Source organism: Balearica regulorum, chromosome 6, assembly GCF_011004875.1.
Source record: "Balearica regulorum gibbericeps isolate bBalReg1 chromosome 6, bBalReg1.pri, whole genome shotgun sequence".
In the NCBI taxonomy this organism is placed as follows: Eukaryota; Metazoa; Chordata; class Aves; order Gruiformes; family Gruidae; genus Balearica; species Balearica regulorum.
This window is the reverse complement of record NC_046189.1, coordinates 8,562,994-8,581,825: the sequence shown is the minus strand read 5'-3', so window position 1 is coordinate 8,581,825 and position 18,832 is coordinate 8,562,994. Positions and strand designations below refer to the sequence as shown.

General features: G+C 37.7%; 1 protein-coding gene across 2 annotated transcripts in view; it reads left to right on the top strand.

Annotated features, from left to right (window-relative positions):
- Window positions 1-18,832, top strand: part of COL5A2 (collagen type V alpha 2 chain) — a 109,235-nt gene that overhangs the window by 78,233 nt on the left and 12,170 nt on the right. For both annotated transcript variants that reach the window (XM_075756146.1, XM_075756145.1), the window contains 26 exons: window positions 557-610; window positions 2,293-2,391; window positions 2,863-2,907; window positions 3,014-3,112; window positions 3,563-3,616; window positions 4,691-4,798; window positions 5,402-5,455; window positions 6,183-6,281; window positions 7,017-7,070; window positions 7,570-7,668; window positions 7,778-7,831; window positions 7,930-7,983; window positions 8,503-8,556; window positions 9,127-9,180; window positions 9,512-9,556; window positions 10,007-10,105; window positions 10,972-11,079; window positions 11,204-11,257; window positions 13,452-13,505; window positions 13,624-13,677; window positions 14,720-14,773; window positions 15,585-15,692; window positions 15,800-15,853; window positions 16,051-16,104; window positions 17,719-17,880; window positions 18,001-18,108. In XM_075756146.1, the coding sequence (XP_075612261.1) occupies window positions 557-610; window positions 2,293-2,391; window positions 2,863-2,907; window positions 3,014-3,112; window positions 3,563-3,616; window positions 4,691-4,798; window positions 5,402-5,455; window positions 6,183-6,281; window positions 7,017-7,070; window positions 7,570-7,668; window positions 7,778-7,831; window positions 7,930-7,983; window positions 8,503-8,556; window positions 9,127-9,180; window positions 9,512-9,556; window positions 10,007-10,105; window positions 10,972-11,079; window positions 11,204-11,257; window positions 13,452-13,505; window positions 13,624-13,677; window positions 14,720-14,773; window positions 15,585-15,692; window positions 15,800-15,853; window positions 16,051-16,104; window positions 17,719-17,880; window positions 18,001-18,108 (1,935 nt within the window). The remainder of the gene's footprint in view (window positions 1-556; window positions 611-2,292; window positions 2,392-2,862; window positions 2,908-3,013; window positions 3,113-3,562; window positions 3,617-4,690; window positions 4,799-5,401; window positions 5,456-6,182; window positions 6,282-7,016; window positions 7,071-7,569; window positions 7,669-7,777; window positions 7,832-7,929; window positions 7,984-8,502; window positions 8,557-9,126; window positions 9,181-9,511; window positions 9,557-10,006; window positions 10,106-10,971; window positions 11,080-11,203; window positions 11,258-13,451; window positions 13,506-13,623; window positions 13,678-14,719; window positions 14,774-15,584; window positions 15,693-15,799; window positions 15,854-16,050; window positions 16,105-17,718; window positions 17,881-18,000; window positions 18,109-18,832) is intronic.

The window sequence follows — 18,832 nt, the reverse complement described above, 5'->3', positions numbered from 1 at the left end:
GTAGGAAGCAGGGCACGTAGTTGCTTACCTCAAAAATTTTGTCTAGCAACCCAGTTGTTTCAATATATATGTGGCTTGTATTTCTCTTTTTTCCTAGATTACTATCTTAAGTTTAAAAGAATTGCAACTCTAATTTGTCCTACAGTCTGTAGGACAAATTGTGATCACTTAGTAAATATCTGATCTTTTCATTACCATGCCACAGTGGCATAGATATAAAAAGAGGATATATTTTGTTAAAAACTGAAATTTAAAAACAATTGCTATAATAATTGTCAACTGTGTACATTGCAATTCATGCATTAATAGCTGAATCAAGAGCTGTAACTTTGCTGAAGTCAGTAAATACATTATTAATATACTGCACCACAATTCCATAAAGTGTATGTGTATCACTTAGAAAACGTTATTTATAGTTATTTTGGTTTTGTTATGAACAAATGTTTTATGACTAAAAAATACATTTAATCCCAGAACTATATTTACCCAGTGATTAGATACTGATCTGTGTGATCTAAACTGCAAAATTACAGCTTTGTGTGTCTGTCTTTTGTAGGGCCCACTTGGCATAACTGGTTCTCCAGGTTTTCCAGGTGCTCCTGGTGTAAAGGTAAAAAAAAAAAAAAAAAAAAAAATCTTTTTAATATGTCTAACAACACAGAATTAAAAAGTGTGTAATAGACTACAAAGAGTTCAGACTGATACGTATACAAGTCCCTAAGAGGTGCTGTGAAATCAATCTTAGTCAAGACCTTGAGACAGAAGATAGAAATCAGAAGTCAGATGAAGCAATTGCAACTTACCACTGCTAGGATACTTTCTTTGCTTTCACTTTTGCTTGAGCTAAGGGGTGATTATAAGATGACTGGCATGATGTGCCTCAGGAATCTTGTTCAGTATATTCAAGGAATAACAAGATGCATTATTACAAGTTAAGTTGCGAGGACTAGTTTAAGATGGTATGGAAACAGTACCTTCTAGTGCTGAAACTTCCAGTTTGAGATGAGAGCACTTTTTGAGATGACCTAGACTGGTAAGAAAAATGCCTGAACCCCAACAGAGATGTACTGCTGTTCATCACAATAGAGCCAAATGGTGATTACCTCTTTTTGTGGCTCTGTGTGATTAGGCTGAAATGGAATACTTTTGCTGGATGCAGCGCTGTCTTTGTGGGACTTTCCTCTCTTGTTTTTCAAGAAAGCACTCAATTTTTTTTTTAACTAGCCTTGAGAATATGTCTGCAAAGAAGATAGAAAAGACAACTCACACAGCTTCCTTATACTTCTTATACTTGCCCTCCATCCAGTTGCTCCTCTTTGTTCCTTCACACACCTAAAACATGATAGGAAAAAATTATACAAGAAGAAACTCTGAATTAGTCAGGTAGCCAAGTTCAGCAGATGTTTTGTGTTGTTGTGAAGCTGGCAACATTTGTGAAACAATTTTTTGGAAACTAATCTTAAGAGTATTAACAGAATGTATACAATTACATGACAGACCTTTTAGTGCATGTCATAAAATATTGTGGTATGGATAAGCACTACTTAATACCTAAATAAATGTTTGGAGAAGCTATCACATGATGAATCAATGGAAGCTTTTGAAAAGGAGGAGCTACGTTCAAGCTTAATCATCAGATGATGTAAAATTAGAATAGGTGCTTTGAACTCATAAAAGCTAAGCAGACCACACAATGAAGTTGTGGTCTTGGGTTATGAAAACACAATATTAACAGCCATCAGTTCCGAAAGGCAAATTCCTGTACAAAGATAAAATTCAAAGGAGATGCTAGGAGGAATTTTTTTAATTAGAGCATCCAGTCCAATCTTACAGGGATTTTATATTTAACATAGTGCTGCAACAGTGAGTTAATTTGTACAGGTCCAAAAAAACCCTAGACGTGTTATCATTTCTAAAGCTTAAGCCTTAGCTTAATAAAGCTAAAAAAAAAAAAAGTTGTCAAATTACAGATACATAATGGGATTTTAGAGAGAGATATCTATCTAAAATATTTGATCTAATATGAGCCTATATAGTGCTGCTTCTCTGTAGAAAGTTTCCTTGTCCTTGTATACACTGAGGAAAAATTCTGTTTGTACTTTTAAAGTTTACGTTCACGTAGAAGTAGTAGAAGCAGAATCAGGTGAGCAAAAATACGTTTTAAGGATAATAAGCTATTTAAAAACCTGAATTGTTTTTCTCTTATAAACTCAGTATTCTTCCTTAGTTGCTTTGAAGTGCTGCTTTTTAGGGCAAAATAATCTCCAGTTGTTTTCTCATGTGCAATCTTAGGGTGAAGCAGGTCCAACGGGACCTCGTGGTCCTGAAGGTCCTCAAGGACAAAGAGGTGAAACAGGTCCACAGGGCCCAGCTGGATCACAAGGTCTTCCTGTAAGTACATTAAATTGAGTTCCCCAGGGCTCAGCTTGTGCATGTGCCCTGTTTACAGAGGATTTTAATACCCCACTTGATAGGCACTGAGTTTTGCTCAAATTACTTTTTTCCCAGAAAATGAAAGGTATCGTTCATTTGTTTTGTGCTTATTTTGTTGAAAATAGGTTTTCATTATTTAATTAAAACAACTTGGAAAACCGAAAGTTACACAGCCTGATAGTCTCAATCCTATAAGTACTTTAAAGCTTAAGCTGAAACATAGGATCTTAAAGATTACAAGTCACGTTAATTTGCACGCTTTGTTACTCATATTAGCATTTGCACAAGTAGATCTTACGTTGCTGTGTTTATTTAACAGCCTTTATTGTCTGGTCTTGTAAAGTAGATAAAATAACTATCATCATCTGCTTTTGTTATCAATACCCTCCTCATTAAAATTAGTTTTAATGATTGGTACATTATTTTTAGGGTACTGAAGGAACAGATGGCTCCCCGGGTGCTAAGGGCCCAACTGTAAGTGATCATATCACCTGTTGAAGAAATTGTGTAAATGGATTTATTTTATTTCCATATTTTTATTATTTTTCCTTACTGTGCTTGCTGTTATTTCTATTTATAGGGATCTCCAGGCACTGGAGGCCCCCCTGGCTTATCAGGCCCACCTGGTTCCCCAGGACCACAAGGCAGTACTGGCCCACCTGGTATTCGAGGCCAGCCGGTAATGATGTCTTTGTCTCTCTGGAAATCATGATGTCTAGCAAATGTGTCACACTATGAAACTACAACAGTGATTAGCAGTGACATTCCTTTAAATAGATTAATAACATGCTAGCGAGCATGCTGAGACTCAGATATTGTGAATCTTCTGTGGGTCCAAAATACTGTTTTTGCTTTCTTAGAGGCCTAAGAAAGAAGAGTGTCTATATAAACTTGGACAAACAGTAACAATTGTCTCCTGAAATTGTCTCATTTAAATTTTTGTCTTGATAATGTCATAATAAAAAAGTATGCTAAGGGGAAAGACAAACTATTATAAGCATCGTATGATATAAACTACAACTAGTAACTAAACTAGGGAATGTTTCTCTGTTTCATAGCATCACCCAAAATGTTTGAATGATTTACGCAGAGTTTTGACCTTATGGGTGTTATTCATGTTTGTTTTCAGGGAGACCCTGGTGTCCCAGGTTTCAAGGGAGAAGCAGGACCCAAAGGTGAACCTGTAAGTCTCCATATGCTTTGTAAGATGAAAAGGAATCACAAAGACTTATATGAGTATTTTGCATAGATTCTTAAAATTTTCAAGACACTTCTGATGCTTTTTGTTTTTCGAGTAATTATTGTGGAAGACAAACCACAGTAAACCTGGCTAGACGGTACTAAGAATGACTGGTGAAGCAGGTCCTTTAATGTTATAAATCACCTACCCAGTATAGACCTTACAGGACTCAAGGACTGAGAAACCAATTAATGCATCTACTGAGGTTTCTGTAGCACGCAGAATGAGTTTATTCTAATTTCTTCGTGTCATGAGAAATAGATCCATATGCATCTGGACATTTAAGAGCACACAGATCTGTGTGTTAAACGTAATAAAGTCCTTTTTATTCTAAGCTTACTTTTAATACATTTTATACTTAATGCAGTTAAGTATACATTAATTATATCTTATTTACACACTAATATAAATATTTATACCTGTATGGTATGAATAGCTGTTTAGCCCACAGCTAATGTTTGAGAATGTGGCTAATTCCATGCTGTAACCATGTGAATTTTGGAAGAAAAGTGATTCTTCAGAGTTGGAGTCAGTTTGACTTGTCAACCAATCTTTAGGATTTTTTTTCCTCGTCAGTTAAATGATCACATAATAACTGACAAAACTGTACAGATGAAGCAATGGTTTCCTTACCACTGTCTGTCTGCTCCTTCCTTTGAGAACTTCTACAAGAGTCTCAGTGAATTTTGAATCCTTTACAGCTTGTCCAATTGATAATAATAAATACAAATTGTTGTATCTGAGCAAATAGGTGATTATAAGAAGCACTGGACAGCTGAACTGCAGAATTATGGTTTATTCATAGTGCACTTCTTACTGAAGTATTAGCTTATAAATGTAAAAGAGAAAAGCCAATGCTGAAAAGCTGCATCTGTAACGTGATTCAAAACCTAACTATACTTTTTCTTCTTTATTTGGAAAAATGTTTATGATGTTTAGAAGACAGTCTATTTCAATATACCTGAGAAGTGGTGACCTTAACAATGATTTTTTTAAAAAACATTTTACTTTCACTAGGGCCCACAAGGTCCCCAGGGTCCCATTGGCCCTGTAGGTGAAGAAGGGAAAAGAGGTCCTCGAGGTGATCCAGGGTCAGTAGGTCCACCAGGTCCTGTTGGAGAGAGGGTAAGCAACCCAGATTTTCTTACAGCTTCATGCTGGGTGTGGTCAAACTTTATTTTCCTAACAGTAGGTAATTTGTGTCTTTAAACTTGGTTCACTATCAGATTAGTGATTTTAGGATACTGTCTTCTGTGATATGTTCTTTTTCAAAATGATAACCTGAGGATCAGGATATAGAAATATGGCATGATGTTTTTGGCATCCTGAATAGATCTTTCTTCTAATTATTATTTTTTGGGAAAAGAAATCTGTCATACCCATTTTTACTCTGGATATTTTTGTTTGTGATTTCAGTGCACAGGATAGTATGATAACAGAAATTATGGAGATAGGACAAGCTAATCTGCAGATTTTTTGCTTAACCCCTGTACAAATGACCATCTTGTTTACAATGAGGCTGTTCACATAGGAGCTGTTCAGCATGCATGAGTGAACCATTGATATTTTTACCACTCCAAGTGGTAAAAAAGCCCCAAGTTTAAGGTATTGAAGTTAGAAAGTTGTAAGGAAATAAACTGAACCCCCAAACCATAAAACTAGTGCTTTATTTGCAAATAAGTTATGCAAAAATTAAGATGATAAACTTGTATCTATGGCTTTTCCTAGGGTGCTCCTGGTAATCGTGGTTTTCCAGGTTCTGATGGCTTGCCTGGACCAAAGGTAAATGAATTTAAAGTGTCTTTTATTTGGGTAATTTTGAAAATTTACATACATGCAGATATAAAGGAAAAAAGTGTTCCATTAAAAAATATGCTTCTTGGCAAATGGGCAGATCCTGAAAATCATTGGAAGTAGGATCAAAAGGAATTGACAAATGCCAAAAAGGGGCCTGAATGTTTTGAGACTAAAATTTTTTTTGAGAAAAGTCACTTTCAATTCCTGTGATGTTCAGCTTTCCTTGCCTATGCCTGACTTAATGCTCCCTTATGCTGCAATGTAAATAGATAAGAGACATTGACCTGTTTCTGCTACTACATTGCTTTATGTATTACTCTATATTAGGTAACTATTTGAAGAATTGTCTTCTCTGTGTGTGTGGTATAGTTTTTTCTAGGCTTGTCCCTTGAACAGATGGTCTTATCTGTCTTTGGCTTTCATAAGTGCTATAATACTTCAAGAAAGTGACTCACATATGTATTTGTCTAGTGTTTCTTTAAATTCCAAGCTTCTTGGTAAAAACACAGGAATTCTAAAATCCTTACATATATGTGTTTTATGGAAGAGACAACTTTTAAGTTATAGTTTGGGGAAAAAGTAATAATAATGAAAGTATTAATGATTTGGAACTTTGTTTGCAAAAATAGGTCCTTAATATAAGATACCTGTTTTATTTAACCTTCTCTTACTGTTGCTACCTTTAACTAGTAGCCCATTGGTATCTTTCTAGGGTGCCCAAGGGGAGCGTGGTCCAGCAGGTTCTTCTGGTCCTAAAGGAGGTCAGGGAGATCCTGGGCGTCCTGGTGAACCTGGCCTCCCAGGTGCAAGGGTAAGGAACTAATAACAGTACACTGTAAACCATGACTATCTACCATAACATTTTCAAAAGGCAGTAATGAACTTTGCAGAATTAAGAAGCTGTTACACAAGGACAGACTTGTTTCAGTGGGGTTATTTAAAGGGTAAAGGCCAAAATACCTGTCTTTTTTCCTGCTGATGTTGGGAAGCACAGGTTTCATTTGTCTTCAAAAAAGGAGAAATAGCCCTGATTGAGACTGGTTAATGCAACTGAAGGAAGTGCGCTTGTCAAGTACATAGTTGCCACAGATAACAGGACTTGAAGGCCAGACTTTCATTAAATTGGTGATTGATAACTTACATAGTCAAGTGGTGCATGTCATGTAGAGATTTTTTTTCAGGAAAAATATTTGAGGAGAATTTGGAATATCACAAAAGGAGAGAAAGGGAGCACCAAGTATAAGATGTGATGTAGAACCCTGGGTAATGGTGGCAGAAATAACAATGAGCCTGTGAGAAGCTCAAGAGGTGTGAAAGCAAGAAGAGGGAGAATATGAAAAGGGAAGATAAAAGGCAGTGTGGAATGAAGCTCTAAAGTGAAGATGAAGATGAGTACCTGTGATACAGAGAAGATATTCTTGTGTAAAGAATACCTTAATGTTTGTATCATGGTAGTAACTGAGCATATCTTTTGGATTTATTTACATTTCTTCATTGCTCTAGAATTATATGCACAATGTAACATCAATATTATTCCTGCTTTTAGGGTTTGACAGGAAATCCAGGTGTTCAAGGCCCTGAAGGGAAACTTGGCCCCTTGGTAAGTGACACAAAAATTAGTCCTTTCAGTATGGAAACAGGAATTCAAAAGTCCCAACTCGCTGATATTACTTTTATTAACTTGAATTTTCTTGATTTCTGAAGGTTCATCTTCTAAGTGTTCACTTTAGATTCCTGACTCCAAAATTAGTGCAGATAACATTCCTTTAGTTTTGGCTGTGTAGCAGTGACTGTTGTTTAGCAGGTGCTGCAGTATTTTTAAACCATTTTGTACTAAATATCTTTTCTCAATGTCTCTTTAAGGAAACAATAAAGTATTTGTACATAATGGCTCAGTGATGGTAATTGCATAGTATTTGGTTAAATCCAACAGTATGACTAAAGCTATGTCTGCTTTAAAGGCATTTTGACTGATAACTGTAGCAGCAAACCAGGTTAATGTTATTTTTTATATATACAAACATTTTCCAGGGGTAAATAGGTTCATATGACTAAAATAGATTTATAATTTAATGTGGAAAATGCTTTTTCCTTTGTAGGGTGCTCCTGGAGAAGATGGACGTCCAGGTCCAGCAGGTTCAATAGGAATCAGGGGTCAGCCAGGCAGCATGGGCCTTCCTGGGCCGAAGGGTAGTAGTGTGAGTATGACACCTGGTAGCCAACATCTGTTTAACTTTAAACATGTGCATGTATTTTAATTGATGGAAACAGTATCTAAAAATAGTCATTTTTATTTCTGCAAATTAGGGTGATCCTGGAAAACCCGGAGAAGCAGGCAATGCAGGTGTCCCAGGACAGAGAGTGAGTGTGACTATTATTTGCAGTGATTACAGAAAATGATGCTTTTCTGTTCTATATGTTCACTATACAAGACTTCTTCCTCTGTCATTTTCATTTAGGGAGCCCCTGGTAAAGATGGTGAAGTTGGTCCTTCCGGTCCTGTTGGCCCACCAGTAAGTCAAGTTTTACCACTCTGCCTACCTGCCCATCACTCCATCCATTCATTACTCTCTGCTTCTATTTTTATCTATCTTCATGCCAGTGGTTGATTCCAAACAAAAAAATTCGAAGAACATTTAAAGAAAACATTTTCCTAGAAAAATAGGAAGCTTTGTATTGAAAAATATATATATACACGCACACATATATAAGTAATCTAATTCCTTTTACTGACCGTTACAAAAAGTACTGCAAGGAGCAAAATTTTCTCATGGTTCGTTTTACTAGCTTCCTTGTTTTCAGTGGAACTGCGTGTTTTCCTGTCAGCACAGATATTTTTTTTGGGGGGTGGATCTTAAAGAAATAAGATACATCTTATTACATCTTTTAGATAGGGTATATCTTGGCCTGGGGTAAGTAAAGATGTGTAATAAACAAATACATAATTGAAAATATACATATTCAGAGAGAAGAAAAATTGTGGAGCCTGCCTATATTCCTCTGCTGTATACTTACTACTTTCTTTTGTGTAGGGTCTGGCAGGAGAAAGAGGAGAACAAGGCCCTCCAGGTCCTACAGGGTTTCAGGTATATGCATTCTTTTTTTGTTTAAAGAAAAAAATAAACAGCCATGTCTTTATCAGCTTATATTGGAGAAATTCAATTAAGTAATGTTTAACAAAACACAACTTCAGAATTAAGGCAGTGATGCTCGGAATAATTGGTGGTACTTAGCTTTCACATCAGCTGTGCACTAAACTGAACTGACAAAAGCTTAAATACCAGCTCTGTATCCCTTGAGAAAACCTTTGTTGTTTTTCAGTTTTAATCTGGAGATTTTCCAAAGATGTTCCAAATATGGAGTAAAAGAATTGTTTTGATAATGAAGTATTAATTAAGTTAAATCAATCTCTGTTTATAGAGAACTTTATTTTTAGGGCTGATATGCGTATGTCCTACAAATGTTAAAGGGCTGCCATTTCATTTAGAGTGGGGAAAACACTCTGGTGCAATATTCATGTAACTATTTTGCTTGGGGATCTCTGAAGGCATACTTTTGTACTGAGTATAATACTATATACATATTCTTGGTGTCTTAATTAAATCTGGATTTACATAACTTTCATGTTAGTGACCATTTTATTTACTTTTTTACAGGGCTTGCCTGGGCCACCAGGTCCTCCAGGTGAGGGAGGAAAGCCAGGGGATCAGGTAATTTCTGTGTAATTTAACAAGAATTCACTTTATAAAGTAGTTTTTCCTTTTCTTCTCTTTGTATTTTAATTTCCCACTCTGTTTCAAACTATGTACTGGTGTAGTCTGCAAGCTGTCTGAGAACTGCTTTTGGATAAAACACTTACTAGAATCTGACCATCTTTTTGGTCTGATTTGGACTATCTCCTCTTGTCATAGACAGATAATATTCAGAACTATCCATCTGCATTCATAGTACTTTGGAAATGAAAATGTTTGTCTCTAATTTCCATAACAATAAGGCTATGAATAATGTTCTCATGCTAATGGTGACTTCTGTTCTGCTTAGGGTGTGCCTGGAGATCCTGGAGCTGTTGGTCCGTTGGGTCCTAGGGTAAATATTTTCTTTCAGAGTTTAAACATTCATAACAGTTCTCTGAGGTTGAAAGTTAATATATAATATGGACTTTAACAGCTAAAGTGAATATTTGATTTTTTCCCCACCAATAAAATGGTTGTAAACATGGATACATTTTAAGATGGTTTCTGTAAAACCTACCACCTTTAATGGTTTCATAGCTCATGAAGTGGTGTTGAGTACTAGCTGCTAAGTGATTTGATTTACAGCTGTGAAATGACAGTTTTTGGTTTGCTGAGCAACATGCTATTTCCTCTTCCTTTAACAATAAAAGCATAAAGCTGTTTTTTATTTGATCAGTTATCCTAGAATTTGTTCACATGCTCTTTGTTCAAATAGCAGTGCTGCACTTACTGTGTATTTAGGATTTCGCCTATCAGGACTGTACCTTGACTTCTAAATAAATAATAATTGTCCATTTTGTAGGGAGAACGTGGCAATCCAGGGGAAAGGGGAGAACCAGGTGCATCAGGACTCCAGGGTGAAAAGGGTATGGCTGGAGGTCATGGGCCTGATGGTCCAAAGGTAAGCTGAATGGAGGTTTGTGTTGCTACAGTGATGTAATATATAATTCTGCTCATTTGCGTGAACATAAGAGAGAGACCTTTTTATTATAAAAGGGATATGTTTTCATGAAATATATGTATATATAAGGGTTCTAGGAGGATGTACAAGTTATTCAAGTATAACAATATTAGTAATTTGCAAGATACTAAAATGTTGAGAAATCACATTTTATATTAATTTATATAGGTCTGAATTTTAAAATATTTGTTGTGTTTCTCAGTAGAACAGGGCAAAGCCGTTTCTGAACTGCAGAAAACCCTCTGGCAATGCCTCCATTTTAAACTATGTCAGTTTACACAAAGAGACTTGGCAGGGTTGAGTGTTTAAAAGATAATACTGAAAACTGCATGCCTTTCTTCACCTGCAATTGATATAATTGGGCCTGGGAAGGTCACCTCAGGTAGGGAGTGCCTCTAGTAATGCAGGACCTGTAATGGACATAAGCTATGAGAAGCAAAGCATAAATAAAGCATCTCTGCCGCTGGCAACTTCTGCATGTAGCTACTTTGTAATAGACCCATGTGGCATCAAGGTCAAGTTAGAAAGATGCTTGAGCTTCTTTTTTTTTGCCGGTTCTCATCCTCATTATGCACTGAATAAATACTAATGTATTTGGAAGGACTATGGTATTACAACTGAACTTCTTGAGTAACACAATGGGAAAAGAACAGTATTTGGACATGAATAAAGTCCAAATTTAAGACAAAATTAGTACTTAAAACTGTACCCCAGAGAGTTCAACACAAGCACAGTGTGTTCTGCAGCCTAGAGACAAAGATACTTTTGAGATGAATAGACAACAATTTGTTCTTTATTTGTTTCAGGGAAGCCCAGGTCCTAGTGGGACGCCTGGTGATCCAGGCCCACCAGGTCTTCAAGGTATGCCTGGAGAAAGAGGAATTGCTGGAACACCTGGCCCCAAGGGTGATAGAGTAAGTCTGGTTATTTCTGTTGTGTTGAGTAGAATCACCTGACGCTTAATACTGCAGTTGTTCCAGGGTATGAAGTGCTCAGCATTCAGTGTTATGATTGAGACTTTCTGGGTCTTTTCCGTAGGGTGGCATAGGTGAGAAAGGTGCTGAAGGTACAGCTGGTAACGATGGCGCAAGAGTAAGTAAATCTATCGCTCTTTTTACACCTACTGTCCACACAGCAGATTGTTTATTGTGCCAGAGGTTCTCAGCTCATAGAGTTAGACACTACTGAACTTGGTGATATTCATGGGTTGACAGTCATCCTCATTCCCCCTACCCTTCAAATTTGGTCTTGAAGTTTTTCAAGACTGCTGTACACAACGTTTTAGGACGTCTGTGTTCCAAGCCTGTGTTTTGTATAATCAATAATGGGAGTTAAGAAAAAAATGGGAGTCAATGGAAAGGAATCCCAGAGGTAGCATGTTCTTTTGGGATTCAGCTAAGCTGACTATAATAAAAATATGAAAAAAGGGAGAGGCAGAGATCAATAGCCAAAAAGCAAAGCCACCAGTTCTGGACTAAGGCAGATGCCTCCTTATTGTTTGGATTGAGCTGCCCACGGTCTGTCCTGAATTTCACAGGTGAAAATTCCTGTTAATGTACTGAGCCCCATATGGGCAGTAAGTTGCTGACACTTCAGAAAAGCTTTGAACCTCATGTGCATAAACAACATGGCTGATCTGCTCACATGCAATAAATCCAACATGTTCAAGACATGTTGCATGCATACTTCTACATAGACCAGCTGTCCAATAATCTCAAATGTACTGGGTTTGCTGTATATGCACTGACTATATTTTCTTCCCAAAAGCTATTTGAATTAGTTTTTACTTAAATCATATCTGTCTGAGATTCTTGGGTTTTGCAAACTGGTTGGAGTACTAACTGACAGGCATTTGGAAATCTGAAATACGTACAAAAGATGAGGATTCTGACTGGACTAAATTTCTAGTTAAAGAGGAGGTTTTTTGAGAAACCCTAGCATACAGAAGCACTTAAAATTAGCAGCTGTGAGCTGGAATTTGTAAATCAGATAGTATCTAAAGATACAGAACAGTTCTTAGTCATTGTAAGGCAAGTTTATATTTTACAGTAACTAATAAAGTAATGAACTAAATGTACATCCTTCTTCTAAAGCTAGGTATCTGCAGATATCTCTGCTACCTATCACTAGAGCATTGATGGTGATGCACTATCCTTTGTTAATGCTGTCTTTTTTGTATTTCTCTTCAGTTTGAACTAAGTTACAGTGCAGATTTTTTTTTGGGGGGGGAGGGGGAATTTTGTTTGAGATGAACTTGGTACAAGTTGATCAGTGGGCTGGAGCACCTCGCCTCTGAAAACAGGCTGAGACAGTTGGGGTGGTTCAGTCTGGAGAAGAGAAGGCTCTAGGTAGACCTTATAGCAGCCTTCCAGTACCTGAAAGGACCTACAAGCAAGCTGGAGAGGGACTGTTTACATGGGCATGGAGTGATTGGGCAAGGGTAATGGCTTTAAACTGGAGGAGGGGAGATTTAGATTAGATATGAGAAAGAAATTCTCTACTATGAGGGTGGTGAGGCACTGGCACCGGTTGCCCAGAGAAGCTGTGGGTGCTCCCTCCCTGGAAGTGTTTAAGGCCAGGTTGGATGGGGCTTTGGGCAACCTGGGCTAGCGGAGGGTGTCCCTGCCCATGGCAGGGGGGTTGGAAATAGATGGCCTTTAAGGTCCCTTCCAACCCAAACCATTCTATGATTCTAAGCTTGCGGTACTCTGCTTCTAGTGAAAGAGAGTGGTAACTGGGATATCTAAATATTCAGGACTGTAATATGAACAGTGCTGCAGTATCATTATGTGCAGTTGATGGGTTTGGATGGAGAGATTTGAACCTATTTGTCCTATGAAGAGAAAAAGGACACTTTTGAGGAGTTTTCAAGATATAAATTAATCTTCAAAAGTAATGTTGGACATAGTAACATTAACTTAAACAATGAAATACTAGCATAAAACAAATAGAGGGCTTCTGTGCAAGCAGGGAAAAAAGGACATCATTTCCTCCTGAGAACGCAAAATAAAGCCAAGGCTTTTTTATCATTGGCCTTATTCATAAATGCTGCATAGAGTAGATGAAGTTAGTGAAGAAAGAGAGAATGAACAAAAGCAGGGCTTTTGAGATATGAGATTTTGGTCACTGGGTGAGGAAATGCAAGTAAATTTTAGGTTTAAAAGACCCAACAAGATTCAGAGATAAAGGAGAAGAATTTAAAGGAATAAAAAGTATATGAAAGTTTTAAATCAACTGTTTTGAAGCATCACTTTTTTAACTTCTTTTTATCTTAATTTGTTCAAAGGGTCTCCCTGGTCCAATAGGCCCAATGGGTCCAGCAGGTCCCACTGGTGAAAAGGTAAACAGATTTTTATGCCATTCTCTACTGAAGCTTCTTAATATTGTCATATTTTATTGGCATTTTCACTACTTGTCTAATAAGTTACTTGGGAAATAACCTTTCATTTTATTTTAAGGGTGAACCAGGTCCTCGAGGTCTAGTTGGTCCTCCTGGCTCCCGTGGAAACCCTGTAAGTAAACGTGTTTGGTTTTTGCCTGGCGTAAGTTAACAATATCTAACACTGATCCAAATTCCAGGTTTTGTCTCATTTCCTGTTGTATCTTCCTCTTTTTCTTTCCCTTTCTTTGTAGCCAAAGTCTCTAGTTCCTGTCTTGATGCTGTGCACTTAGAAAACTATTGGCAGATTTTGTTCCTCCATCCTACATTTGTTTTAGGGCACTCTTTACCTTGAGTTACCCTCATTTACCTCACTCCTGAAAGTATGCCACCACTTTTAAATGTTTAAATCTTTTAAAAAGCATCCTCATACCAGATACTACTGTACGCATACAAATATTTAGATGGACAAAGCACAGAAGTGTATCTTAGTTTTCAGCTAATTATGCTAAGTCTTGTCATCTTCCATCTATTTGCAATTTTAAGGGTTGACTTTGATTAGGGAGTTAGAGGCTCTGCCCTTCTAGATCCTTCATACTGCTTGGAATTGATTATGTCTCTGCCATAAATCAGAACAGCCTTATTTCCATTGTAAATTGGAATAGCTTCCACCCCCTCTGGGGAGTGCTGGAGCTTGGCAGCCTTCAGCTCCTTCTTTTCCAAACAAACATTGTGTGGAAATCTTAGCTGAAGCAGCTCATAGCCCATTCGGACCTTGTAGAGGAATACATCTTTGAACTATTGTTTGTTTTCCCATCCTATCTGATTGGAATACTAGGTTGCATAAAGCGTGTGCACTTTGGCTAATCCTGCCATCGCTGGAAGTGATTGTGAGCAGAATTTCTCCTGTTGTGGTTTTAGCACTTGCACATGCCTTCCATCTGAAAATCTGAAAGTTTACATACGGTCTTGAACACTTGGCAGATCTTAACATCATAGTTAACATCATTTGTTTTGTGATTAAAAGATCATTTGATTCTGATTAATAGAGCAAAAGTATAATCACAGTTATGACAGTAAATAGTTAACATTGTTTCTTGTATATTTAACTGTAAATTATACTGTATATAGAAAGACTTTATGTTAAATACAGTTATTCTAAATTTTTTGACCAGGGTTCCCGAGGAGAAAATGGCCCAACTGGCGCTGTTGGTTTTGCTGGTCCTCCGGTATGTGTTTTGTAACACTAATGAGTTTCCTTTAGTCATGCTTTGACATACTTAGTTTCCTTCATTATGAATAATACTGCAGTGTTCTGGAACATGAGTCACATTTTTGTTGCAAAAAGAGCTGTTTCATTTTCCCATCAGAATATTAAGTAAAGAAAAGGGCCAATAAATACCCTAGACACTGATAAGATTATGTAATTGTTCACCATATTTCATATTTTCATGAATATAATATGTTGCTCCTTTGAGATTAAAACGAGGCAAGTTATAAAGTGTCCTCTACTGAAGGTAGCAAAGATTTGCTCTGTCAGTAGTGAAAGCTGGAATGCATTGATGGACTGAATGGAAGGTTTGTGAGTTTTCTGATAAATATCCCAAACTTTCCCACAGCCTAAATACTGCATTTCAGGCCTTTCACAAAGAGTCAGGCACCTGCTTCCCTTGGTGGAAAAAAAAAGGACTAGAAAAGACAATGTTTGTTCAGTCCCTTTTGCTTTGAGGTGTATAATAGCTGCTGAGGAAAATAGAAAATGTAAAGGAAAGAAAAACGTGAGTTAAGTAAGAAAATATTTTAAATGGAAATTCTGGCTTCATAGACTTCAGAAAATCCCATCTGTGATCTGCCAAAGACTGTGCTGAACTGTTAAAATTATCTTGAACTGAACCATTAAGAAAATGCACTATTTTCTGGGCTGATTTGTTCTCCTGTTATTTTTTGCCTTCTAGAAATTCCCTACAAAATTACTTTTTTAGGCTGGAAAGATTTTATATTCTCTGACCTGATGTCTCTTCTAAATATTATTTCTTATAGGGCCCTGATGGTCAGCCAGGTGTGAAAGGTGAACCTGGAGAACCTGGACAGAAAGGAGATGCTGGATCTCCAGGACCACAGGGTCTTGCTGGGTCTCCTGGTCCACCGGTAAGTATAAATAACATTGTCAGAAAACCAGTTGCATGGGCTGATCTTGTTTATTTAAAATGTCCTAGGTGTTCACTATCACCCCTCTCTTTCTCTGTTTCTCTTAGGGCCCTCCAGGTGTTCCTGGTCTGAAAGGTGGTAGAGGAACTCAAGGTCCACCTGTAAGTAGATTTTATTTTTTGTGACCTGACTGCAGATAATCTCATACTGAAATTGTATGTAACATGTCTCATTCCTCATCCTAGCTTATTTTTCCACAGTCTGTAATTACAACATGTGCTCACTAATTCAGCTGAGAACATTTGAGGTAACTAGTGCTGTATTTCTTTCAATAAAGTTGGCATTAAAATGTTTGTAGGGTGCTACTGGATTCCCGGGATCTGCTGGAAGAGTTGGACCTCCAGGACCTACTGTAAGTCAATTGTCATATTTCTAATAGATGTGTTTTACACACTGGTCGTTTAAAACCTGAAGATGAAATAAAGCAGGAAAGATTAAGCGGTATTTATAGCCTGATGCTATGGAAAAGAACAGCTTGTCAGCACTGACTTCTGCGACTGTACGCTTACATCCAACTTCATTAAATAAAACTCATTAGTCTTGGGCTTGACCCAGTGCCAACGTGTCCAAATTAGAGCAAGACTTTTCACTGGCTTAAGTAGGTTTTGAGCTGTTCAATCTGCTCTGATGACTTAGTTTCTTACAGGAACAAACCAACCACCTATATCTTCCTGTACTTTTTACTTTTTTGTCTCTTCACTGGTGACTGAAGTTAGGAGAGTTTTTGGAAAAGGAAGAGGCCTCTGCTAGGTTATCTCATCAGTGGAGTTACTCATAAGATCCATTAAAATAAATTTAAAAACAAACAAACAAAGCCACAGAATCTCTCATGTCTAAACGTTTTCAGAAACAGAAAATCAACTGTGGATCAGCAAGTAAGGTTTCAACTCCACACAGAGGACTGTGACATGTTTTGATGAGAAAAATAACTTGCAATCGTTGTAAGTTTATGAAAAGGTGTAGTGTGTGGAATACACAATGTAAACGTGAAATCTTTTTAAAGTATTTGAGAAATGAACAAAGGTCCATTAAAATACTAATTTGTACCATGTGAATGAAAAGTTTGAATATGGACTTTCGCTTGATGGTATTGGAAAGAATGGGCAAGAGTGAGTGAGGTAAAAAAAAAAAGAAGAAAGAAAACAATGGGGGGCGGGGGGAAAGACTGTCTTTTAAAGGAAGGAGTTTGGAATTGCAAATTGGGGGTAGGATGGTTGTGGTTTAACCCCAGCCGGTAACTGATTACCATGCAGCCATTCACTCACCGTCCCCCACTCCCCCACCCCAAGGGGATGGGGAGGAGAATGGAAAAAAACCCTCATGGTTTGAGATAAAGACAGTTTAATAGGATAACAAAGGAAGAGAATACTAATAGTAATACAAGTGATGCACAAATGCAATTGCTCAACACATGCGAAAGGAAAAGAAAACAATCTGATGCCCAGTCTGTTTCCAAGCAGCAGCCTCCAGGCTGGCTTACCCAGTTCTATAGGGAGCATGACGTTCTCTGGCAGGGAATATCCCCTTGGCCAGTCGGGGTCAGCTGTCCTGGCTGTGCTCTCCAGCTTCTTGTGGACCTGGCTGGGCATGAGAGGTTGAAAAATCCTTGACTTACTGTAGGCACCACAACTACCCAGTGACAACTCAAAACATCAGTGTGTTATCAATATTATTCTCATACTAAATCCAAAATGCAGCACTATATGGCTACTAGAAAGAAAATTACCTCTATCTCAGCCAAAACCAGGACAGAGGGAGGGTGTGGACCTTGGACATAATTTGATGAGATGTTTATTTCATCTCATTTATTGGATCATAAATGAGACGGTAATAGCTCTTAGCTCATTCACACTTTGGGCCTTCCTTAGAGTATGCATATTTATAGTTAATCAAAACACAGTCCTTAAAATTTATTTGTCCTGATCAGAAAAGGGTCCAATGTAACGAGGTGTTTTAATCTTCTTAGGGAGCTCCAGGGCCTGCTGGGCCTATTGGTGAGCCAGGAAAAGAAGGTCCCCCAGGTCTTCGTGGAGATCCTGGTTCTCATGGCCGTGTGGGAGATCGAGGGCCAGCTGGGCCCCCTGGGGGTCCTGGAGACAAGGGTGACGCAGGGGAAGATGGGCAGCCGGTATGTCCTGGTTGATGTTATTAATTCTCCCTAGACCAACTCTAGGCTTGGTCTCATTGTCACTTACACTTATTGCTACTGTGATGATAGTAACATTGTTTTATCCTTTATGGATTTCAGGGCCCAGATGGTCCTCCTGGTCCAGCAGGAACTACTGGTCAAAGAGGCATTGTTGGTATGCCAGGACAGAGAGGGGAAAGAGGCATGCCAGGGTTGCCAGGTCCTGCAGTAAGTAATGATCAAATCAATATACCACCAGCTTGGGCGTTCTCATTGTTTTTGTGGGATTGAGAGCATAGTGCCCCATAACACAAGGACAAAGTTGGAAAACTCCAATTGCAGGAGAAAATATATAGAGAGTAGTCAGTAACTACCTCTCATGGAAATGTGTGAGGTGGGAGATTTTTTCTGCCATAATGGAAGATCTGAACCTGAATTAAGAATAAATGGGTAATGGCATTAAGATTTCTGGTTAAAATGTTCCTATTTGACTTAAAACTAGGTCCTTAAAAAAAACAACCCCGGACTCTTCATTTAGGTACCCAAAGGTCACTTGAATGTGAGTAAATACTCTGTAACTGCTATTTCATAAATTGTGAACTACAATCTTCAGAATTGCCATTTGTGCTCTCTTTGCTTTCATGTAGGATTTATAGATACTTATTGGAAAGCCTAATGATCCAGGAGATCAAGTCATTAAATAAAGTATTAGTAAAAGGTGTGGTATGGAGGATCTGCCATTACCACTGGATCCGTAAAATCAATTTATAGTTAAAGTTGGCCAGAAATTATTCCAAGTGAACAAGATTTGTTGCTGTTAAAACAGAGAAAAATAAAATCATGTTACTTATTTCAAACTACCTTACATTTTTCCAGAGTCAAAAACACCTTACCTGTTGCAGATAATGCCGTCAGACATACTGATGTATCAAGGGAGTGTGTCCTTAAGAGA